The sequence below is a fragment of the Jaculus jaculus genome, chromosome 3 (assembly GCF_020740685.1).
Source record: "Jaculus jaculus isolate mJacJac1 chromosome 3, mJacJac1.mat.Y.cur, whole genome shotgun sequence".
Taxonomy (NCBI): Eukaryota; Metazoa; Chordata; class Mammalia; order Rodentia; family Dipodidae; genus Jaculus; species Jaculus jaculus.
This window is the reverse complement of record NC_059104.1, coordinates 175,507,107-175,531,029: the sequence shown is the minus strand read 5'-3', so window position 1 is coordinate 175,531,029 and position 23,923 is coordinate 175,507,107. Positions and strand designations below refer to the sequence as shown.

The window sequence follows — 23,923 nt, the reverse complement described above, 5'->3', positions numbered from 1 at the left end:
GGACCCACATAAGCCAGATGCACAAGGTGGGGCATGTGTCTGGAATTATTTGCTGCAACTGGAGGCCCTGGCACGCCCAGTCTCTCTCTTTCTCTGTCTGTCACTGTCAAATAAAAAAATAATAATAATAAATGTCCTTCTCCATTAAAACTCCCCCCCCCCAAGGTAGAGTCTCACTGTAGTCCAGACTGACCTGGAATTCACTATGTAGTCTCAGGGTGGCTTTGAACTCACAGTGATCCTCCTACCTCTGCCTCCCAAGTGCTGAGATTAAAGGCGTGCGCCACCACACCCAGCTTCTATTAATACTTTTTTTTTTTCACTTGAACCCCATTAATACTTTTTAAAATTAGCATATACAGTAATGGGTTTTATTATGGCGAGAGCATGTGTGTAGAATACATGTGTGATGTGTTACATGTATGTGAATGTTCGAATGCATCAGTGCCCTTCTCTTTCACTCAACTGCTTATTTCCTTAAAATGGGGTCTTTCCCTCAACATGGAGCCAAGATTCTCTGGTTTCTGCCCCTACACTGGAGTTATAGACCCACATGGCCATGCCTAGCTTTTTACGTAGGTTCTGGGGATTTGAACTTGGCAGTGTCCGGCCTGGGAGGCCCGCCTGCTTAAGCAGCAAGTGCTCTTAAGTGTTCAGCCATTTTCCCGCCTTCATTATCGCATGCTAACACTGGTTTCTTTGGTCCTGTGTTCCCAGTCCCCTTCCCATCCCCTGCCTGCTCTAGCTGAGCCCTGCCCTCCCTGAAGCCTTCCGCTTTCACATCACATCACCTTCCCCCTCTCATGCTCCCCTTTCTACGTTAATCCCCATCCACATATGTCTGTAGATGCCTTGATTTCATTTTTCTTTAGGCCTGAATAAAGCTCCATCTGTGCTACATTTCCATTATCTTTTGATGGACACCGAGGCTGGCTCTTCCTCGCTTTTGAGGCTAGGCCAGCAGGAAGCGGGCTGGGCACTGTTGCTGTGCTGGGACTGCGGAGCCCTGGGCTGTTCACTCTTTGGAGAGCACCGTAGAGTGGCGTAAATGCACGTCCTCACTCCACGGTCTCTCCCGAGCGACCTAGGTGCAGTATTCATTCATTTATTTGTGTATGAGAAAGAGAAAGAATAGCTGTGCCAGGGCCTGTTGCCATCGCAAATGAGCTCCAGATGCACATGACACTTTGTGGTTCTGGCTGTACATGGGTCATAGGAATAAATATTGAACCTGGCCATCAGGCTTTGCAAAACAAAAATATCAAAACTCTTAACCACTAAGCTTTCTCTGTAGTCCGTTTGGGTGCCATATTTAATCTTTGTGTCTTTCATTTACAAGGTAATAATAATAATAGCATCTTAGAATTTGTGAGGGTTAATTGAGTTCATACATGTGAAAACACTTGCTGTGTAAGGATTTCCAGCTGGGAAATGGTGGAGGCCCGTTGGATGTGACGCTCCAATATTCGTATAGGGTGGCGCTGCCTAAAGACTGGTGTCACCTTCCCACTGACCTGAGAGAGAGGAAAGGATGTTCCTGAGGTGTTTCCCCAACCTTTTGATACCCATGGGGATCCCAATTATGGTTAGGACAGTGGTGTGTGTGTGTGTACACCTGCATGCCACATTGCATCTGAGAAGGACAGAAGTCAACCTCAGGGCATTGGTCCTCTCCTTACACCCTGTTTGAGACAGGGTCTCTCTTATCATTTGCTAGTGTGAAGGACAGACTAGCTGGCCTCTGGGCTGTGGGGTTCTCCTGACTCCCCCTCCTACTGCTGTTGGCCCGCCGGGATTACAAACCTGTGTGCCACTGTCCATCCTGCTTTACGAGGATTCTAGAGATCTGAACCCAGGTCAGCCTGCATGCAGAGCTAGCACCTTTAACCACCGAACCACCTCCCCAGCCTCAGGACCGTGGACTCTTGATCACAAGTCTCAGGAGGGATGGCAGAGGGCTGGAAGGCCAGAGGGCTTGCCGTGTCTACTGGAGACTGTTTTAGGAAGTGGTGTGCTGGGGCTGCGTTGTCCCTCCTCACAGAAATTTATCATCAGAAAAAGGAAAAGGAAATGTAGTGAGAAGTCTAGCAACCTCATTCTGAGGTCTCTGCCTTCTCTTTCAACTGTCCCTGCCACGATGTCACATTGGTAGCTCAGGAGACATGATAGTCATTATATTGTAGAAATTACCTGTTGCAATCAATCTCTGCTTTCTTCTCAGAGAGCCAGTTACTAAGCATTTAGCAGACCACCGCTGGTCTTACTGTTCACTGGCTGGTCGATGTAGACTCTCGGGGGTACCCTTGCCTGTCACAGAACAGGCTTCCACTCCACACAAGTTTCAGGGTCTCTGGGAATGGCTTAGGCACAGAGGCCCATTGAGTTTGGCCTGCTGTGGCTAAGGAGTTATTTCCTTGAGGATAGCCTTAAAGGTGCGTTACTTACAGAGTACCTTGCTACTGTGCCATAGCCCAGGCTGGCCTGGCTGTACAGCCGAGGACAACCTAGAATTCCTCATCCTCCAGCCTCCACTTCCTAAGTGCCGGTCTCGCTGGCGTGCGACAGTGCTAGGCACGCCTACGGGGCACTGCTGAGAGTCGCAGTGTGGGAAAGAGAAGGCCGAGACCTCAGATGAGGTTGCCAGACTTCTCACTACATTTCCTTTGTCTTTTCCTTTTTTCCTTTTCCTTTTTCTTTCTTTCTTTCTTTTTTTTTCTTCTAGGTCTCAGTCAGTCTCTCCACCTCCAGTTCTGTCTCCACCAAGGAGTCCCATCTATCCCCTTAGTGACAGCGAATCCTCAGCCTGCAGATACCCCAGCCACTCCAGCTCCCGGGTGCTCCTTAAGGAACGGCATTGCTGCCATCGCTCACCTCCAAATCCTCAAGATCTTTCCCCAGATACTTCACCACCTCTCTGTTCCCTCAAGGCCACCAGCTTCAGCCATTTGGACAGAAGCCCCTCCGTGTCACAGAGAGAGGGCCCCAAGGAAAATGTCCAGGGGGGTGCCCAGGACGTAGAGGAAGTGGATGCTTGCCCCCCTCTTGCCCAGAGTACCCCATCCTTGGGGCCAGTGGCTGGCTCGCGGAGTGTCTTGCTGACCTACACTGGTACCCGTGTCCACAGCTTGGGCATCCGGGAGAAGATTTCAGCATGGGAAGGTCGCCGAGAGGCTTCACCCAGGATGAGCCTGTGTGGAGAGAAGCAGCGGGAGGGCTCCGGGAGTGAGTGGGCAGGCAGTGAGGGCTGCCCCAGCGTGGCGCCATCTCCCTGCGGCTCAGAGAAGACCTTTGACTTCAAGGGCCTCCGGAGGATGAGCAGGACCTTCTCTGAGTGCTCCTACCCTGAGACCGAGGAGGAGGGAGAGGCACTGCCCGTGCGGGACTCTTTCTACCGGCTGGAGAAGCGGCCAGGCCGGAGTGAGCCCAGTGCCTTGCTCAGGGGCCATGGCAGCAGGAAGGAGAGCTCAGCGGTGCTGAGCCGGATCCAGAAAATTGAACAGGCCTTAAAGGAGCAGCCTGGCCGGGGGCTCCCCCAGCTGCCCAGCAGCTGCTATAGTGTAGACCATGGGAGAAGGAAGACTGGAACCTTGGGCACCTTGGAGGAGCCAACGGGGAGCACGGGTGTGAGCTGTGGCAGCCAGGCAGTAGGAGTGGCTGGAGTTGGCGGGGAGGCAGGTCCACCCCTGGACAGGGAAGGCAGTGGCTCCACAAAGCCAGGGACCCCTGGAAATAGCCCAAGCTCCCAGCGGCTGTCGTCAAAGAGCTCCCCAGATCCCGCTGTGAACCCTGTCCCCAAACCCAAGCGCACCTTTGAATATGAGGCTGATAAGAACCCTAAGAGTAAGCCAAGCAATGGTCTACCTCCTTCACCCACACCTGCTGCTCCACCCCCCTTGCCCTCCACCCCAGCCCCCCCAGTCACCCGGAGACCCAAGAAGGACACACGCGCTCACCGCAAGTCACAGAACAGGTAAGGCATGCCTCTCCTGCGTCTTGCAGTGGGGTTGATAGCCGTTTTTTCTGTTTTCTTTTTTAACTTGGAGGCTGTAGGAGCAGAATGGCGTGGGTCGCTGGAGCGCTGTGTGAGTGAGTGCCGGCACACTTAGAAGCGTGGCAGTGAAAACTGGGCTGGTTCTTCCGCTCTGGACTGGGGGGAGAGGAAGCCCTTCTCCAGGGCTGTGCACTGAAGATGTCGGCTGGGTTTGGTCCTTGGGACACAGCTGGGATTGTCAGCGCTTCCCTGGTCTTCAAGGGAAGGTCAAAGCCACCTGTTTTTACGTCGAGGACTCGTGGGCTGCCGGCCTCACTGCTACTGTGTGAATGAGTGCCCACACTGAGAAGTGGCTGCTCCGGTGAAGCTCTACCACAGGGCACATTTTGTCATTAGTGAGTGACACGGTTCCTCTCTTCCGAGGGCCTTCAGGCCACATGGGTTCTTGGATCCTAAAAGGAAGACTAATAGATCTTACCTGCTTCTTGGCCAACTCCAAGAACTACCTATTCTGAAGCCAGGCATGGTGGTGAACACCTTTAATCCCAGTGCTTGGGAGGGTAGAAGGTAAGAGGATTGCTGTGAGTTCCAGGTAAGCCTGGGTAGAGTGAGACCCTACCTCAAAAAAAAATAAAAAAAAATAAAATAAAATAAAAGAGGAGGAGGAAGAGGAAGAAGAAGAAAAGAAAAACAAAAAAAAAAGAACTGTACTATTCTGAGGCTCTCATTCCTGGTCAGTCTTGACATTTTGGACTCTGGACTGACAGGGACAGCTCCCAGGAATGACTTGGAAGCTGGAGCTGGTGGAAGTTGACAGGCATCTGTCGTCGGAATTTGGGTAGGGGGAAGCACGCTTCCTTCAGAAGACCTACTCCTAAGTCATCTGTCCCCGAACTAGGTGGGCGTTCATCTTGCTTCACTTCCGGGGACTCTTCATTCTGCTCCTGAACTTCGGGCTTCATCCCGCACACCCACCTCTCATCTAAACGTGCCAGCTCTGTGCAGAGAGGGGCAGGCACATTCTGACCCCTGAGCCAGAGCAGCTCAGGACACTCCTGTGCTTTGGCCCACCCCAGAATGCTCACTGGCTCTTTAATTCTCCCCAGCCTGCCAAGCTTGTTTTGTCTTCATGCACACATTTGTGCAGACATCTATCCACTGCAAATGAACACATGAAGACACACGTGCCACCTTGTGCATCTGGCTTACATGGGTACTGGGGAATCGAACCCAAATCCTCAGGCTTTGTTGGCTAGTGCCTCAACTGCTGAGCCATCTCTTCATCCTATGTGTAAGCTTTTGTGTTTATATACCTGGAGCATGTTTCCCCTGAGGAGTGAAGATGGTAAGTTTGTGTCAATTATTCCAGGTGTGATAGTGTATATATATTTGATTTTTTGAGGTAGGAACTCCCTTGAACTCACAACTATCCTCCTACTCCTGCCTCCCCAGTGTTGGGATTAAAAGCATGCACCACTATGCCTGGCTGGGTTTTTGTTCTGTTTTTTAACTTTTTTTTTTATTTTAAGGACTGAAAGATTATTTCTTGTATTCAAAGAAGGGAGGGGAGGAAGAGGGAATGATTTATGTTCAGGCCATCTTAGGATCTAAAAGCTGTGGTTGAAATTACCTAGGGAATGGAAATGAGCAAACAGTTTACCTGGAGCGGGGGAAGACGCATCAAGTTGTCCTCCAAGCTCCACCTCAGAAGAGGTGTGCCTTGTTTTCAGGTCTTAGCCTTTCCTGTTTCAATAAACCACCTTGTACCAACTGATTCTCCACCGTCTTACGTCCTGGACTTGAGCTCCCAGTGCTGAGTTCTCATAGCCTGCACAGAGCCCTCACTAGGAGGCCAGTCTGGCTCTCTATTCCCATGGAAATGGTAGATTCTTTCTTTTAAAAAAGAAATATTTTATTTATGGGGCTGGAGAGATGTCAAATCCAAAGAACCCAGGTTCAATTCCCTAGGACCCACGTGTTTACAGATGTACAACGTGGTGCATGTGTCTGGAGTTTGTTTGCAGTGGCTGGAGGCCCTGTTGCACCCATACTCTCTCTGCCTCTTTCTCTGTCAAATATAAATAAAAATAAAATATAAGAAAATATTTATTTATTTTAAGCTGAAAAGATGGCTTAGCCATTAAGGCATTTGCCTACGAAGCCAAAGAACTGAGGTTCAATTCCCCGAGACCCACATAAGCCAGATGCACAAGGTGGTGCATGAGTCTGGAATTGGTTTACAATGGCTGAAGGCCCTGGTGCACCCATTCTTTCTCTCTCTCTCTCTCCCCCCCCTTTTCTCAAATAAAATAAAATAAGTTATTTATTTATTTGAGAGCAAGAAAGAGACAGATAGAGATAATGGGCACGCCAGGTCCTCCATCCATTGCAAACGAAGTCCAAATACATGTACATCTGGCTTATGTGGGTCCTGGACAATCAAATCTGGGTCCTTAGGCTTCTCAGGCAAGGGCCTTAACCACTAAGCCATCTCTCCAGCCCAGGAAATGGTAGGTTCTTCTCAAGCAGGATGCTTTCTAGGTCAGGTCAAAGTTGTTGGAAGCTCAGGCTGTGGCCGAAGCAGTCTGGGCAAGTCCTGCTTCTGTCACTTCAGTCTCTTCACTTGTAAAATGGCGCAGTAGTTGCCGGCGCTGTCGTGAAGGTCTGTGAGATGATGCGCACACAGGTGCGTTGAGCATAGCACCTGACTGCATGTGGCCACGCCATGGGAGGTGTTATCTAATGCTGGTATTCTTAAGCTTAAGCGCCTCGCGGGCCACTCAGGCTGGGCCCTCTTGGCCCCTGCGTCTTCATCTGCATGGAACGGGTGCAGGTGGTAGGAGGGAGGCCTCCAGTCTTTACTGTTGCCCATGGCTATTTCCTAGCAAGTCAGCAGGGACCTACCTGGTTTAATCCAAACGTCTTTTGCTCTTGTTATCCTCAGAAAATCCTTTGAGTTCGAGGATGCATCCAGTGTCCAGTCCCTGTATCCCTCTTCTCCCACTGAGAATGGTACTGAGAGCCAACCCAAGTTTGGATCCAAAAGCACTTTAGAAGAGAATGCCTATGAAGATATTGTGGGTAAGCAGTGATGGAGGTGGTGGGTGGGTCATCTCTGGGGTCTGTAGAGCTGCAACTGGAAGAAATGCTTACAAATTTGCCTCACACCCTGTGGGCCAGCATGGTCCCACTTTGGCGTAACTTCTGGAAATGGACCTAAAGGAAGCACCCTAGCAAGGCAGAGCCGTGGAGTGAGTAGCCTGACCCTGAGTGATCTGCAGATCAGGGACGGGGCGGATGACCTTGTTCCTTCCTTGTGTTTTTGGAAGACTTGAGAGCCTGACAGGTACTCTTCCTTAGTTTTGTACCTCTAAGCAAATCCCTTCACTATTGTGAGGGCTCTGGCTTTCTCCTACAAAATCAGGGTGATATGATGATATGAACAAGGACAGTAGTAATACTTTTTCTTTATTTTTATTGATTCCACAGAGAAAGAGGGAGAGAGAGAGAATGGGCACACTAGGGCCTCCAGCCATTGCAAACAAACTCCAGACATGTGCACCCCCTTGTGCATCTGGCTAACGTGGGTCCTGGGGAATCGAACCTGGGTCCCTTGGCTTTGCAGGCAAACGCCTTAACTGCTAAGCCATTCCTCCAGCCCAGTAATACTTCTTAAGTCATTTCCAGGGTTAGGTGAGCTGGCACTAAGACACTGGTACGTTCAGTGTCTGCAGGCAAATTCCTGAACTGCTGAGCCACCTCTCCAGCCCTGGATTCAGTGTCTGATGAGAGCCTACTTCCTGATAGATGACATTTATCATCCCCCAGTGTCCTCACATGGCTGCATGGTGAAGGGAGCATAGTGGGGTCCCTGGGTCCCTTTTATTTTTTTTTTAATGATTTCTTTTAGTATTTTTATTTATTTATTTGAGTGCAACAGACAGTGAGAGAGAGGACGACAGAGAGAGGCCGAGAGAGAGAGGATGGACGTGCCAGGGCCTCCAGCCACTGCAAATGAACTCCAGACACGTGAGCCCCCTTGTGCATCTGGCTAACGTGGGTCCTGGGGAATCAAGCCTCAAACGGGGGTCCTTAGGCTTCACAGGCAAGTGCTTAACTGCTAGGCCATCTCTCCAGCTCCCCTGGGTCCCTTTTATAAGGGTACTTGTCCCTTCATGAGGGCCCTACCTTCTTGGCCTAATTACCTTCCAAAGACCCCATCTAAAGTCTAGGGTTAGGCCATTTTTTTTCCTTTGTTTTTTTGAGGTAGGGTTTCACTCTAGCTCAGGCTGACCTGGAATTCACTATGTAGTCTCAGGGTGGCCTTGAACTCATGATGATCCACCTACCTCTGCCTCCCAAGTACTGGGATTAAAGGCATGTGCCACCACGCCTGGCATGGGTTAGGCTTTTATCATGTGAATTTTGAAGGGACACAGTCGGAAATACAAATTTAACAAGTTGCATAACCCAGTTTCGTAGATTCTGACAGAAGACACAAGGCTCTTGGGTCACAGACAAAGCATTTTATTATTCATAGCACAGCACGCAGCAGGAGCTCTGTATTGCCTTGGGTCCCCTTAGTCCCAATCCTATGGGGTAGTGTTGGGGAGGCCCAGGTAGAAAGTGCTGTATGTCCCAGCTGAGGATCCTATGCTTAGGAGACCCCAGTGTTTTCAAGGATTGCTGGCAAACGTGCCCATTTGCCCTGTAAGAAGAAATTATCATTTCTGGTATGGCAACAGATCTGTTTCCAGCTAGGAGGGAGACACTATAGCCATCTTCCAAGGTTGTTTGCTATATATAAAATGCCCTTGAAAATATAGTCTGGAATTGTCAATTCCTTTTGCTCTGAAGAGGGGCACAAGTTTAATACTCTAGAGAATAGTTTTCCAACAAAGTACAGAGTATGGTGTTAGTAACCTTGTTAACAGAAGAATGGACTGTGAGCCTGTGTTGGTTTTATTTTATTTAATTTTTTAAAATTTATTTATTCATGAATAAGAGAGAGAGAATGGGCACACCAGGGCATATAGCCACTGCAAATGAACTACATACAGACATATGTGCCATCATGTGCATCTGGTTTACATGGGTTCTGGGAATTTGAACCTAGGTCCTTAGGCTACGCAGGCAAGTGCCTTAACTGCTAAGCTATATCTCTAGCCTAGGGTTTATTTTTTTATATTCTTTTCATTTTTGGCTTGTTTCATTTATTATCGAGGTGGGGTCTTGCTCTAGCCTAGGCTGACCTGAAATTCACTATGTAGTCTCAAGATGGTCTCAAACTCACAGCAATCCTCCTACCTCTGCCTCCCATGTGCTGGAGTTAAAGGCATGCACCATCACGCCTGGCTTTTTTGAGGTAGGGTTTTAGTTTAGCCCCGGCTAACCTGGAACCCACTCTGTAGCCCCAGGCTGGCCCCAAGCTCACTGGATTCTCCTACCTCTGCCTCCTGAGTGCTGGGATTAAAGGCGTGCTACTGTGCCCAGCCAATATGCTTCTATTCCATTTGTCTTGCTGTGTAGTCCAGGCTGGCCTGGAATTCACTGTGTATTCCAGGCTAGTTTCAAACTCTCAATTCTCCTGCCATAGCTTTCTGAGTACCAGGATTATGGATATGACAGACACATCATGCCTAGCTGTTTTGGGTATACATTTTAATATATTTGTTAGTAGGGGACTTTGGTTCTGCTCAGAACACGTGTACAGGATAGACTAGTGGAGTGTGCTGTCTGCTCCTGAGCTCAGAAGTGCCTTGCTCGGTTTCAGGCCTTAAAGCTGGAGAGCACGGGGTTAGTTAACACATTAGAGAGGAAGGTGGCCCCAGTAGAGGAAACCCTCCATCCTTTCCAATCCGCTCATCTGACAGAAGTTGTTTAGCGTGCATGGGAAGTCTTGGGAGCAGCTAGAGCAGCCAGAGAAAGGATGCCTCTGGCATCCCTGCGGCGTACCTGGCGGGCGGGACTGAGGCCCTCTCCAAAGATTTGGGGCAGGGATATATTCTTGTACGAACTGAATTGAAACAGGAGAAGATGCATGGCTTCAACCCCCCCGCCCCCCACCACTGTTCACGATCCAAGGCTCTGTTAAGGGTTGTTTCGGGAAAGAATTTCAGAGGCCCTGTCCTGCACAACAGAGCTATTTCCTGGACTTTCTTAGAGGAAGAGGGTGTTCGCCCCTTACTTGTTAGAACTTTTTCCACTTTGGAAAAAAAATGAAGTGGCAAGAAAATATGGGGGAGGGACGTCTTGTTGGCTCCTTGGATGGATGAGGTAGAGGTAGGGGGAAGGACTGTTTAGGGTGAAGTTGGGTTGGGGCGTCTTCCCTAATTGCTTGGCTAACTTCTGGAACTTTGGAGCATTTTATAGAGAATAGAGGAAAGGAAGAAGGGAGGAGGGTATAGGAGAGAGGGCAGGGGAGTGACCCAGGCATTGACTTGGGTGTTTGGGCTTTGCGGGGTGGGCAGGTGGGTTTGAGTCTATGGTCAGGGCAGCGCCCTGGGCATGTTTCTCCTTCTCTGTATCCCATAGCGGCCCAGCTTCAGTCAGAGGACCTGATCACAGAGACTCGAGGGAAATTCATGGGAGAATATTTTTTCCTCTTCAGTTTCTGGTTGGTTTATGCCTTTCCCCACACATAGAGAGTTTCAAGAATTTGAAGCCCTCTTAGTACATAGAGGATCCCAAGAGTCTCTTGTTGCTAAACTCTGAATGTTGGGTTTCACTTTTTTTTTTTCTTTCAATTTAGGATTGATCAGTGGCTGCGACTTCCGGGGGCCTTTTTGGTTTTGCCCAGCCTCTGCTCTGGTTCTAGCTGGATTATCCAGCTCTGTGCTACCTCAATTCCTCAGGGACAAAGGGAGCTTTGTTCCGGGCATGTGATAATGGGTCTATGAAGGAGTCAGAAAGCACTTATGCTAAATCTCCATTTTGGGTACATCTCACTGGCCTGTTAGAAGTCGGGAGCATCGCAGACTTGAGTAAGGGGCCTTGCGGAGTTTGCTGGGCCCTGGCCCACACTTGATGTGATGCTTGGGTTATGAGATGGGACACTCCAGGCAGGCTGAAGTTTTGCCTGCTAATCTGCAGTAGAAGAATTTGAAATGAAAGTGTTGTCTTGCTGTTTCCTTGGGCTGTTAATTCTCGCTTGTCTAACATGACATCTGCCCTTGGAAGATGCTCTTCTACAAAGCCTCATAATCGTTTGCATTCTGAGCCTGACACTGAAAAATGCACCCAAGGAAGCAGCTTGTTAGGGAGTTATGTGGAGTGGCCTCGGCTACATTCTTGCTAAGATTCCCACTCTCATCAGCTAGCTGGGGCCCAGGGAGGGCTTCCAGGAACTTCAGTGGGATGCGAGCTGGGGACAGGGCCAGTCAATCTGTCCTGCAAAGCCTTTGCAGCCTCTACTTTCTGCCTTCTCTAGTTCACCCCCAGCTGGGCAACAATCAGGACAGAGGGCAGCCACCTGCAAGCAAAGCAGCCAAGGGGCACAGCCCGGGGCAAGTGCTGGGGCTGTCAGGAATTGGTGCCATGGCTTGGCGGGTGGGTAACAGATGGCCCCTGGGGAGCTGGGCCCCAGCCTGGCCTTTTCCCTGCTGTGGAAGTGAAGGGGAAAGGCAGAGACCAAGGAGAAACAGCTAGTTAGAGACAGAAGAGAGGTGGGAAGGGAAACTGCAGACCCAAGGCCGCAGCCATGGCTGTGGTCCAGGAAGCCTGGCTGTTCTGGGCTCCGGTGCACATGCTGGTTTCAAACTGGTTCTTCCAGTTGTGAGGCAGTAGGGAGGGGAAGGGGGTGTTTCATGTGTGTGTAATACCCCAAGGAACTGTGGGGAGAGTGGGGGTCAGGCTTGGTGGGCTTGTATTCTCCCTTCAGAAGGGTCAATATGCTAAGCGTGGGCTCTTGCAGACCTCTTTTAAAAGAGTGCAAAACAGAAATTATTAGGGATCCCTTTGTCTCTTTAAAAAAATTTTTTTTTTGTTTTTATTTATTTGAGATTGGCAGACAGAAAAGAGAAAGAGAGAGAGAGAGAATGGGCGCGCCAGGGCCTCCAGCCACTGCAAACGAACTCCAGATGTGTGCGCCCCCTTGTGCATCTGGCTAACGTGGGTCCTGGGGAATTGAGCCTTGAACCGGGGTCCTCAGGCTTCACAGGCAAGCGCTTAACCACTAAGCCATCTCTCCAGCCCCCCTTTGTCTCTTATGAGCAAACTGGAAAGAGGTTGAGCCTCCCACCCCCACCCTGCTTTCCCGGCTGAGCTGGGTGAGGTGGGGCTGGGCAGAGACCGAGCGTCTGAGACAAGGGCTGACCACTCTGTCCTCCTCCAAGTGCAGTGAGGACCATCCTAAGGACAGGAATACGAGTGAAGGCCCTGCAGTCTGCCAGGCTCTGTCTCCATCCATGCCTGCTAAAGCCTCTCCAGGACTCTCCACCCAGCTCTGGCTTCTCCAGCTGCCCCCAGCTCTGCTCTCTAGGAAGCTCTGCGCTGCCTCCCACACCTTGCTCTGGGGTCTGCATGTTCTTGGTAAACTCGGTTTGGTGCTTCCAGGGTCTTCTTCTTCGCACATCCTCACCCGCTGAGCTGCTCCCCACCCCCCTGCCTGCAGAGGTGATAGGGATTTTGTCTGTGGGACAGAAGAGTCATCAGGGATGATCTATGAGGTTGGGGCTGGCAAATGTGCCAGGGCTGCATGGGGGACCAGACCAAAGCAGGGAGGCAGGGGCTTGGCGCAGTTATCAGCAAAGAAAGAGGCTGGCAGTCGGGCTAGGCAGGAAGTAGGCATTTCAGAGGTGGTACTGGGATTTTCCAGGTGTCTCTTCAAGTTGTCACTGAAGTTTATCAGTTTTGCATGACTTACTTCTCTGGGCCTCATTATCCTTCCATCTTTTTCTTGGAGCTCTAGATTTTTTTTTTAATTTTTTTTTTTTTCAATTTATTTGAGAGCGACAGACACAGAGAGAAAGACAGATAGAGGGAGAGAGAGAGAATGGGCACGCCAGGGCTTCCAGCCTATGCAAACGAACTCCAGACGCGTGCGCCCCCTTGTGCATCTGGCTAACATGGGACCTGGGGAACCGAGCCTCGAACCGGGGTCCTTAGGCTTCACAGGCAAGCGCTTAACCGCTAAGCCATCTCTCCAGCCCGAGCTCTAGATTTTGTATTGCTAATTAAAACTCTGGGGGCTGAAGAGTGGGCTTAATGGTTAAGGTACTTGCCTGCAAAGCCAAAGGATCCAGGTTCAGTTCCCCAGTACCCCTGTATAGTCAGATGCACAAGGTGGCGCATGTGTCAGGAGTTTGTTTGTAGCAGTTGGAGGCTGTGGCATTCCCATTCTCCCCCCCCCCCCACCAAAAAAAAATGATGTTAGGGAAAGAAGAGAAACAGATAAGGAAGAAAGGATGAAAAGAAAAAGAATTAGACTCAGGACTCATGGCATGGTACTCAAGCTTATTAGGAAGTTTAAAAATACCTAAAACAAGCCGGGTGTGGTGGCACACGCCTTTAATCCCAGTACTTGGGAGGCAGAGGTAGGAGGATTGCTGTGAGTTTGAGGCCACCCTGAGACTAATTCCAGGTCAGCTTGAACTAAAAGTGAGACCCTACCTCGGGGAGAAAAAAGCCTAAAACATTGGTTCTCAGTGAGGGGCAGTTCCAGCCATCTGCCTGTGTAACTCCCTTTTCTCACTGCATGTCTCCCACCCTGACAGGGGGTTTGGTGATGTTTAGAGATTGTTTTGGTTGTTACAACCGAGGGTTGCTTCTGAATATCCTACAAATAAACAGGTTAGTCTAGCAACCCAACATGCTAATAACTTAAAGCAATCCTGATCAAAAATGATGGACACAGGTCTGCCTGTAGGTTGGGAACAATGATAAGGATTCTGGCTGGTCACTTAACCCAAGACAGATTAGCTTTCATGAGCCTGGGAATAAGTGTTCTCCCCATCCTTAGCTGGACAGTGATGCTCGCACTGTTTTATGGGATCACCCTTCACCCTTACAAACTATATATTAGAGAGGGATCAAGAAGTAGAAAATCTACCCTCACTCCTCCCAAAGCACACCCCATAATGGGGTGGCCTGGGAATGCCACGCAGGGGATGCTGGTTTGTGATTCCACTTCTTGAGGCCAGAGTGCTGGGCCCGCTTTGCTTAGTCAGGGCCCTGGAATGGAGACAAGTCATTTTAATGGCATGACTGTATTACAGGAAAAGGTCTGCTGCATTGCTGCGACTGTGCAATGTTGGGAGTCATTTCATCCAATCTCTTCTTGACCTATCTTGACTCATAAATTTTCAGAGATTTATATTGCTTTTGGTACAGTTAATTTAGCTGTGACTGAAACCCTCCTTTCACTCCTCTATCTCTGCAAGGGCATTTCCTGAATCCATTGTGATTTCTCATGATAGTAAAAAGTGGATGCCACAGTTTAGTAGGAGAACCTTAGCTTTTTCAGTCATCTCTAAGCACATTGGATTTGGTTTTTCTCCTATGTCCTGTCTAGGAGAGTTGCAGTCCCAGCAACCTTTGTTTCCAATTTGACATGCCTGCGACGCTGTGGGGCATAAGGCACAGGCCAGAGGCTGCAGGACTTGAGCGGGGCTCAGCAGTCACCCAAGCTCACTCAAGTCTCGCTGCTCATGCTTCTGGAATGAGTCCAGCTCCACCAGGGTTACTTCAGTAAAGGTCCCAAGTTCCATGCAGTGGCAGTGGGAATGGGGCAAGGATTCAGAAAGACAAAGGGGAAGGAGAGTGAGGAATGCTATCGCTTGGAGGTCCTGTGGACTTTGTCACCCCTTTGATTCCGCTGCTGTGATTAAGCGAGGACTGGGGTGGCTGTTCATATTATTGCACTTCAGAAAAGCCTAGCTATGTATTGGAAGGAACGGAGTAGAAGGGTGTAACTGGTAAGAAAGGGATAGAGTGGCTCTCAACATGTTACAGATTTTTATTTATTTGCAAGGAGAGACAGAGAGAGAGAGGAAAAGGAGAGAGAGAGAGAGAATGGGCACACCTGGGCCTCTTGCTGCTGCAGATGCACTCCATATATATGCACCACCCTGCACACCTGGTTTTGCATCAGTACTGGGGAATCCAACCTGGGTCATTAGGCTTTGCAGGCAAGTGTCTTAACCACTGGGCCACCTCTTCAGCTCCATGTTATGGTTTCTAAGGGCACCAACTATTTTGGGACTTTTCTGAGATTATTGGTAGCGTCAGTACAGTCAGTGCCCACTGCCAGAGCTTTTAGAAGCACGAACTCCCCCTCCTCCTCGGCGCAGACTGTTCCAAGCCTTGCACACCCCCCGTGTCACTGCAGGAGGCTGTGCCAAAGAGGGAGTGCGGACAGCTCTCTTTCTGCTGAGATCAGCAGTCAAGGAGCTAGACAGACATTACGGTGAGAGAGATCCGTTGACCAGTGACTGAGTGCTCCCTGTTGCCTGTCATCCTTTTGGTTGAAGGCTGCCTCAGACAAGACCCCTATCCTGACTCGTTGAACAGTGTAGTAGGTTAGAGGACTGAAACTGCGTCCCAGGGAGACCCACTGAGAGTTGTGAAAGTGGATGGCTACGGAACTCCTGAAAGCCATTTCTGTCTAGCAATGTGTATCTCCGGAGGGCTTTACTAGCAGAGGGGCTGGAGCCAGGGGCAGACTTGTAGTGCTGGCTTTGTCCTCTGGCTGGGCACAAGCAGGGCAGCTCAGCCAGTCTTGTGCAATCCCTGAATTTATAAAGCAGAGGCCAGACAACACTGAGCTGAGATGAACTGGAGGTGGGGAGCAGGGGCCTCAGCTTCTGGACTTGGAGCCAGGATCTGTTTGTAGCCTCCCTGCTGCAGACGGGCAGTTGTGTGACTCATGAGCTGAAGGGCCAGGCAGAAACCCTTCTCTTCGACTCACAGAAATTCTGTGTATGCGTGTGTGTGTGTGTGTGTGTGTGTGTGTGTGTGTGAGAGAGAGAGAGAGAGAGAGAAAGAGAGAGAGAATGTGTGTGTGTTTGTGTATGCTTCCTTCTTCCCTGCTCTCTCTTCTGTTAACTTTGCCTCTTCTGCAGGAGAGCTACCCAAGGAGAATCCGTATGAGGATGTGGACTTAAAGAATCGAAGAGCTGGACGAAAATCCCAGCAACTGTCTGAGAACTCCCTGGACTCTTTGCACAGGATGTGGAGTCCCCAAGACAGGAAGTACAACAACCCACCCGTGCAGGTAATGCCGTTGTGGTGTGGGCAGGGCAAGGGCAGCGGGGAGGGCCTGTCCTCTCCAGGTGTGGGCCCGGCTTTCAGTTGGTCTGGCTCCCCAGCCAGTGCCTGGCAGAGTGCCGCCCCGGGAGATAGTCATGCGCCCTGGGACCTCTGCCATGTCAGAACCCCCGTGAACCATTGAGATGTGTGCTCAGGGCGTCCGGTCGTGCTTGCTTTCTCTCGCTGCCTGGGTTCTGAGCAGCAAAATCAGATCAAGAGCTCTTGGAGACTCCCATCAGTAGTCCTCCTCCCTTTCTGCGGAAACAGGAAGTCCGGGCTCTGGCTGGAGTCTTGGCATTCTGCAGCCCGGTCAGAAAGTCTCTGCTCTGGCATTTGAGGGGGTGGGCACGCACAGCTGGAGTTGGAGATCCAGCCAGTATGAGGAGGACCTCTTGCTGGAGGGAGCAAAAAGGAGTGTTTGAAGAATGGCAGAGTGAGAAGAATGGCAAAGTATGAAAGGAGGATGCTAGACATAGGTCACTCTGGTCTTGCCAGGGTGCGAGGGAGAAGTAGTCGGGAGGGCGAGGAGACAGGCTTTCTCTGACCTGCCCAGGTGACTCTTACCTGTGCAAATGAAAGGACTTGGGTACTTTTTTATATTTTATTCTATTTATTTATTTTTGGTTTTTCGAGGTAGGGTTTTACTCTAGCCCAAACTGACCTGGAATTCACTATGTGGTCTTAGGTGGCTTCAAACTCACAGCGATCCTCCTACCTCTGCCTCCTGAGTGCTGGGATTGAAGGCATGCGCCACCATACCCGGCTTATATTTTATTTTTATTTACGTATGGGAACGGGGAGAGAATGAGCATGTCAGGGCCTCTAACCACTGCAAATGAACTCCAGACATGTGTCACTATGTGCATCTGGTTTACGTGGGTTCTGGGGAATCAAACCTGGGCCCTTAGGCTTTTCAAATGCTTTAGTGGCTAAGCCATCTCTCCAACACAAAGGACTTGGGTATTTTATAGCAGTTGTTTCTTTTGGCTTTGAAATCATGTGGTAGTTTTCATAAAGCATTTACCCCTCTAATGTCCTCTTCAGCTAGACTTCCATTGAATTTGTATCGACAGACTAATTGGGTAGGGAGCTGCGGAGAGAAAGGAATGTTTGCTGAAGAGTGAGGAGAGGCAGATCCAGGCATCATGTGGGGATCCTCAGGGGGCACAGTTCTTATCAGCAGTGCATGGGATCCACTGCCAAGTAGGTGTCCTGTACTTCAGAGCATCTATGTTGATGGAGAGGGGTGGGGATGTAGATCAAGGTGAGAGAAAGAGAGAGAGAGAGAGAGAGGAAGCCCAGGGCTTCATGATGAGTACAAGGGTACACTTTGCCCCAGCTTTGGTGGCCAGAGCTCAGAACTCTCTTTTCTCCCTGGAGGAAGTGGACATGGCCAGGCTGCCAGGGTCACAAGCAGAGCAGGCTGGCAGGTGGGACTGGCTCAGTGGGGAGGTGGGAAGACAGGCCCCGCCCTCCACATTCCCAAAGACCAGGCAACTTCTGGACACTTCCTGCTTTGTCTCTGTTCTTCTCGCTTGATGAGCTCGCTTTCTTAGTCTTGCTGCTGCTTTTCTGGCACAGGTAGTGAGGCATTCTTTTGGGAAGCAGTTGTATAATCTAGCCCTTACCTGGCCTTTGAGCAGCTAAGGTCTTAAAAGAGGAACTCCCAGTACATAGGATTTCCAGCATGAAACTGGAGAGAGCCTCTGGCTTCTGCCCCCAGATCCCACAGATGGGTACTGGCAAGACATTTGTGGTGAGCCCCTCTCTCAAATCCTGTCCTCTGTGCTAGCTGTCCCTGAAGCCCAGCAGTCAGTCCCTGCGTAGTGGGAACTGGTCCGAGAGAAAGAGCCATCGGCTGCCACGATTACCCAAGAGGCATAGCCATGACGACATGCTGCTGCTGGCTCAGCTGAGCCTGCCGTCTTCACCCTCCAGCCTCAATGAGGACAGCCTCAGCACCACGAGCGAGCTGCTGTCCAGCCGCAGGGCCCGCCGCATTCCCAAGGTATCCTCCCCGCCTGGAGCCCACGGCACAGCGCGAGGCAGGTGGGAGGGCAGCCGGCCAGCTCAGCTCTGGTCCGCCTGCCTTCCTGGCTTGCTCAATCTACGCTGTTTCCTCAATTCCCTTTGAGTCAGTTGTGAATCCCTTGTTTCCTTGGTCCATTGCCTTCGCAGTATGGATGTTAGAGGAGGAAAAGACTAGCTGAAAAGCCCCATTCCCGAGTGAGATAGGTGAATTTGGGGGTCGGGTGCACATATAAGCATTCCCAGGCTTCCAGAGACCTGAGGATTGGGGCCAGCTCCTTTCTTCTCTATCTCTTGAGATTGAAGAGCTTTCAGCAATGATTTGCACATGTGGCGCTTAGACCCGGGTCCTCAGCTCAGAAGTGCAGGATTTAGCTAAATGATATTTTTAGCCTGCAAACAATGCTTGGGTATAGTGGGAATTTAGCTTCTTCCTGTGAGGGCCCCAGGTTAAGGCCCAGAGGGGAAAGGCTAGAATCCTTGTTCCTGTTTTTGCATCCCAGAAGCTCTTTGTCTCAGTTGGTTCAATGACTCTTGGGTCCCAGGAGCTCTCATCCTGTCTAGTTTGATCACAGTTCCTTCCTCGGGGGAGCTAAGTTTAGTGTCCTTGTCTTGGGGCAGGAGACCACTCCCGGGAAACAAGGTAGCTGGAGAAGCTACGAGGCTGGTGAGCCTCCACCTGGGCAGCTTCAGCAGGAAGGCCAGTGCTGCACCCAACCCAGCGCGTAGAGAGAGCGCTGAAAGCTTGCACCACGCATGGAAATAGAGGCAGTGGGCATTAGGGTCACCTTTCTCCTTTTCTCACTCAGCTTGTCCAAAGAATTAACTCCATATACAATGCCAAGAGAGGAAAGAAGAGGTTAAAAAAGCTGTCTATGTCCAGCCTGGAGACGGCGTCATTGCGAGGTAGGCCTTGATGCCTAAGCTGATTCCACCCTCTGGGGGCCCTTAGGCATTGGCAGTTGGAGAGGCAAGGGCTGACTTCAGTTTACCTGCCATGGGCCAGTCATGGGATCCTTCTACTTTCTAGGAGGGTAGAGCCCTGCCAAAAAAAAAAAAAAAGGTCACATAGGTGGGCGGGCCAGTGAGGGAAGTCAGCCCTGGCCTGGGCTGGTTCCTTCAGGCTTTGGGCTCTGAGGCCCTAAAAGGGAGGTTAGTATGGGAATCTGCTGCTGGCAAAAGGAAAGGCCAGATTTACTGAGCATTATGGTCTGTTTTCCATTTCAAATCTTGGCCTGCCTGAGCAGGGCTCTTGTGTTCCAGGCGTAGGCCTCTGCTGGCTCAGCCCCCAGCACAGACCCTCAGCTTGCCCTAGATCAGGCCTGGGCAAGGTCTGAGCTGTGAGGGACCCTGGTCTCATGCAACTTGAGGATAGGAGTATCCTCACATATCTTCCCATTGTCCCACAGTCACCTAGTTAAGCTTCATCCCTTGTGAGAGAAAATTTAGTTGGGGGAGGGCAGCACCAAACATATTCGCTGTAGGGCAGAAGCTCAGTAAGTAGACATGCCTTCTGTTGCTTTTCCAGATGAGAACAGCGAGAGTGAGAGTGACTCGGACGACAGGTTCAAAGGTGAGGCCTGGAACCCCATCCCAGTCCTCTGCATGTGTGGTCCCAGTATTCCAGACTGGCCTGAGGCAAGAGACAGGCAAGCTGTCATGCCACCAGAGCAAGACGCTATAGAGAAGTTCCTTCCTGGGTCTGGGCCCTGCAATGGTAAATCCAAATGTTGAGCTCCCTTTGCCAGGTTGTTGACTCAGCCCATATCCTCCCAAGCTGTTGCCCCTAGGTACTGGGCACTAGAATTACCTGATAAATATTATAAGTCTGGAGGGCTAGAAATGGGTGCAGACTGCAAGCACTTTTTCTGGTTGTAAGAATTGTGCCATAGACTGTAGAAATTGGTCCTCTGGAGACCCCAAGGCCACCTCCCTGGAAAGTTCCTGTGACCTTGGTATTCCAAAGGCCTTGGACTAATCTTTGTGTTTTCTATATTAGAAACCCTGCTCAGACCTTCATTGGGTAATTTAAGTATGTGGGAATTGCTCCCTCTTCCCCTCATCCACTGTTCCTCAAGGAAGTTAGCAGGAGGACTTTGGACTTGGGGACATAGACCAAAGGCCCAACTACAAGGACTCTAATCAGGGGGTCCAGTGATAAAGCTTTCATGGATGTTTCTACCACAGGTGGTGGCAATGGCCCTAGGCTAGCCTGGCCTCAGCAGTCCTGTTAGCCTCTCAGAGACTCCAGAAGGGCCAGGCCACCCGCTGTCTGTTAGGGCAGAGTCTTCATGAGGGTGTAGATGTAGGTATAGACTCCTCCTCTCTGCCATTATCCCCTAGAACTTTAGCTTGAGGTGTGTCAGACGAGGCTTATGCCTGTGGAGGTGATCCACAGAGGCAGGACCCTGAGTCAGGCGGACAGGGCTGACGGGAGGTCTGTGAGGGGTCAGCCGGCTTGTCCTCTGATGAGAGACCTGCCCGCAGCTCACACGCAGCGCCTGGTCCACATCCAGTCAATGCTGAAGCGCGCACCCAGCTACCGGACTCTGGAGCTGGAGCTGCTTGAATGGCAGGAACGGGAGCTCTTCGAGTACTTCGTGGTTGTGTCCCTCAAGAAGAAGCCTTCGCGGAACACCTACCTCCCCGAAGTCTCTTACCAGTTTCCCAAGGTGAGGTGCCCGCCTGCCGTTCCTCCCTCTTCTGTTCACTTCTGCCTGCTGGCCCATCTGGCACCTGCACCTGCTGCTTCCTTCTTAGGTGTCCCAGCCACCGCAGCCCAAGCCTGTGCTGTGCCTGGAGGGCAGCAGGGCCTGAGCACTTGCTCAGAGGCCGAGGGCTGAGAGCCCCTCGCCCTGTGCGTTCTCATCAGGACCGCAGTGTCCCGAGAGCGCGACCTCGGCCACTCTCCCCACGCTCTCTCGCTCACATTCTCTCCACCATTCATGGGTGATAGATAATTCCCCCATTCAAATTTACAATTCAGTGATCTTTACTGTACTGACAGAGCTGCACAATCATTGCCACAATCATTCCAGCACTTTCTCATCTCCCAAAGAAACCCTGGGCCCAGAAGCAGTCACCTCCCACTCTCCCCTACGCCCCTACCTCTGACTGCTCCTGAGCTCACCCACCAGCCTGGTCTCCTTGCAGCACTGAAATGCTCTTGCTCTTCAGGTGGCTGCCGGCTCCTTCACACCTTCCAGGCAGCCTGGGTGGCACCTTTCTGAGGCCTTTCCCAGTGTTCTGGTGCAGCCCCTCCTCTCAAAGTTCTCTCTCTCCCATCACTCTGCTTGCCTCCTTGGTGCCTCCCCCCCCCAAAAAAAAAAAAAAAATCTTGGTTATCTCACTGTCCTGACCAGACTATGCAGGCCAGGGACTTTGTCACTGTGTCCATCTTCCAAGCACACAGGAGGAGCTGCTTCCTAAGCACCCCTTGTTCCTGGTCATCTCTTGGTCACCTCTTCCCCTATTCCTCCTTCCCACAGCTGGACCGACCCACCAAACAGATGCGGGAGGCAGAGGAAAGACTCAAGGCTATTCCTCAGTTTTGCTTTCCAGATGCCAAGGACTGGCTTCCGGTGTCAGAGTACAGTAGGTGAGGTCCCCTGGCCTAGCCGAAAGAAGAGTGGAGGCACAGCCTCCTTGTCCCACACAGTGATGGGCAGCTAGATGAAGCTCGCCCCAGTCCCAATCTGCTGTCTCTCAGCAACCTGGCCCTTCCTCCCACTCCTGAGATGACAGTCCCTGTTCTTGGTGGGGCTTTGTCCTGGCTCCTCGGATGACTTTCCTGATATGAGATCTCTCCCACTTCCCTGTTCCAGCGAGACCTTTTCTTTCATGCTGACTGGGGAAGATGGCAGTAGACGCTTTGGCTACTGTAGGCGCTTACTGGTGAGTAAGGCCATTCAGTCCTCAGAGGCTGGTGGGCAGGGGATGGGCCCAGGGTGTCTGTTTGTGTCTGTGTGTCTTTCTGCAGTGAATCTACTGAGCCTTCCTCTCACACACACTTGCACAAATGAGGCATTCTTGAGACAGCAGAGTCCAGAGTAGCTCCCCTGGTTGGACCCTAACCTCTAAGAGCATATGCAATAAGAAACGGAGCGGATCACCTTCTACCGGACTGTCAGATCTTTTTAGCTTTCTGTACTTGTTCTTTTCTTTTTTGTTTTTGAGGTAGGGTCTCACTGTAGCCCAGGCTTATGTGGAATTCACTATGTAGCCTCAGGGTTGCCTTGAATTCACCGTGATCCTCCTACCTCTGCCTCCCAAGTGCTGGCATTAAAGATGTGCGCCACCACGCCCGGCTTCTTTTTTTTTAAGGAGAGATTCTTCTTTATAATTTTTATTTGTTTATTTGAGAGAGAGAGTGAGAGTGGGCGCACTAGGGCCTTCAGCCGCTGCAAACAAACTCCAGATGCATGTGCCTCCTTGTGCATCTGGCTTATGTGGGTACTGGGGAATTTAATCCGGGTCCTTTGGCTTTGCAGGCAGACGTCTTAACCGCTAAACCATCTCTTCAGCCCTATACTTGTACTTTCTTTGAGCTGTGGCCTCTGATTACTGACCTCTGGGTGTGTGTGACCCCAATGTTAGCCCAGTGGTTTGTGTGTGTGAGCAAGGCCTTCACAGTCCACATTTGGCCAGGTGAAGGGCCCTGTCCACAGTCTGGGAGGGCCAAAGCCTGAGCAAGGGCAGGGGTTCTTCTCTGGGAGTCCTGAGGAAATACTTTGAACTTAAGGGAAAGGCATCGGAATTCCATGCCATTTTGCAAAGAACAATCTTTGTTTCCTTCAGTCCTGAGAAAAAGATTAAGGTAGACCTACAGAGAAGCAGGGGAGCACAGGGCCAGGGTGTGGGCCTCTGTTTCACTGCGTCCAGAGGTCACCCAGTAGGTTGTTGACAATGTTTTGTGGTTTCTAGACCTTAGTGGTGGAAGGTCTGGACAGGTACCAATCTAGGGATAGATGAGGGAGAGCCTACACAGGAGTCATATATAGCAAGAACCCTGAAAGGAGGATTTGGGGCCATTCATTCATTCATTCATTCACATGCATCACACACCTATCAGAGACCAGACCCTATGCTGAAAGTACAGGAAGATGCGCTGGGCACAGATCCTGTGCTGATCTGGCAGGGGAGGCTGACGGTCAACATGGAAGAGAAGGGTTATGGAAATAAACTTCTGCTTAGGACCCATCATGCTCCTGGGCAAATGCTTCAAGTGTGTATGATGTTTCTTCATCAAATGCCTGTACTAGCCCATGTGTTCTTATAATCTCTGACCTACGGATAAAGAACTTGAAAGCCTGAGGTGGAATGGCTTGTCCAAGATCACTCAGAATGCAAGGCAGAGCCGTAATTGGCTCTGAGCATCACCCATCTGCTACTCTTGGATCCTGGCAAAGGGCGGTCTAGGGAGAAGGGGTATTTGGATGTTGAATGCCCAGTATGTGGGGCTGAGGGAAGCGGGGAGGGGTCCAGATGCCAGGTTGGGAGCCAGGCAGAGGCCAGCATGCGCCGGGGGCCCCCTGGGCCCAGGGAGGAGCGTTCCAAAGGCTGCCTTTGCCAGCGTGGATGGAACAGAACTGCTCCTTAGCAGTGGGCCTGCTGCCCCCAGGGAAGAGCATGTTTGTCCTGGCGTGCTCAGAGAGGGCC

At 50.9% G+C, this 23,923-nt stretch overlaps 1 protein-coding gene across 5 annotated transcripts in view; it reads left to right on the top strand.

Moving 5' to 3' along the window:
• Positions 1-23,923, top strand: part of Dennd2b (DENN domain containing 2B) — a 183,516-nt gene that overhangs the window by 141,056 nt on the left and 18,537 nt on the right. For 3 of the 5 annotated variants that reach the window (XM_004650885.2, XM_045145038.1, XM_045145039.1), the window contains 9 exons: positions 2,723-3,970; positions 6,936-7,072; positions 16,051-16,202; positions 18,030-18,245; positions 19,075-19,171; positions 19,794-19,838; positions 20,753-20,937; positions 21,754-21,863; positions 22,090-22,159. In XM_004650885.2, the coding sequence (XP_004650942.2) occupies positions 2,723-3,970; positions 6,936-7,072; positions 16,051-16,202; positions 18,030-18,245; positions 19,075-19,171; positions 19,794-19,838; positions 20,753-20,937; positions 21,754-21,863; positions 22,090-22,159 (2,260 nt within the window). The remainder of the gene's footprint in view (positions 1-2,722; positions 3,971-6,935; positions 7,073-16,050; positions 16,203-18,029; positions 18,246-19,074; positions 19,172-19,793; positions 19,839-20,752; positions 20,938-21,753; positions 21,864-22,089; positions 22,160-23,923) is intronic. The other 2 variants (XM_004650886.2, XM_045145040.1) reach the window with 1 other exon arrangement.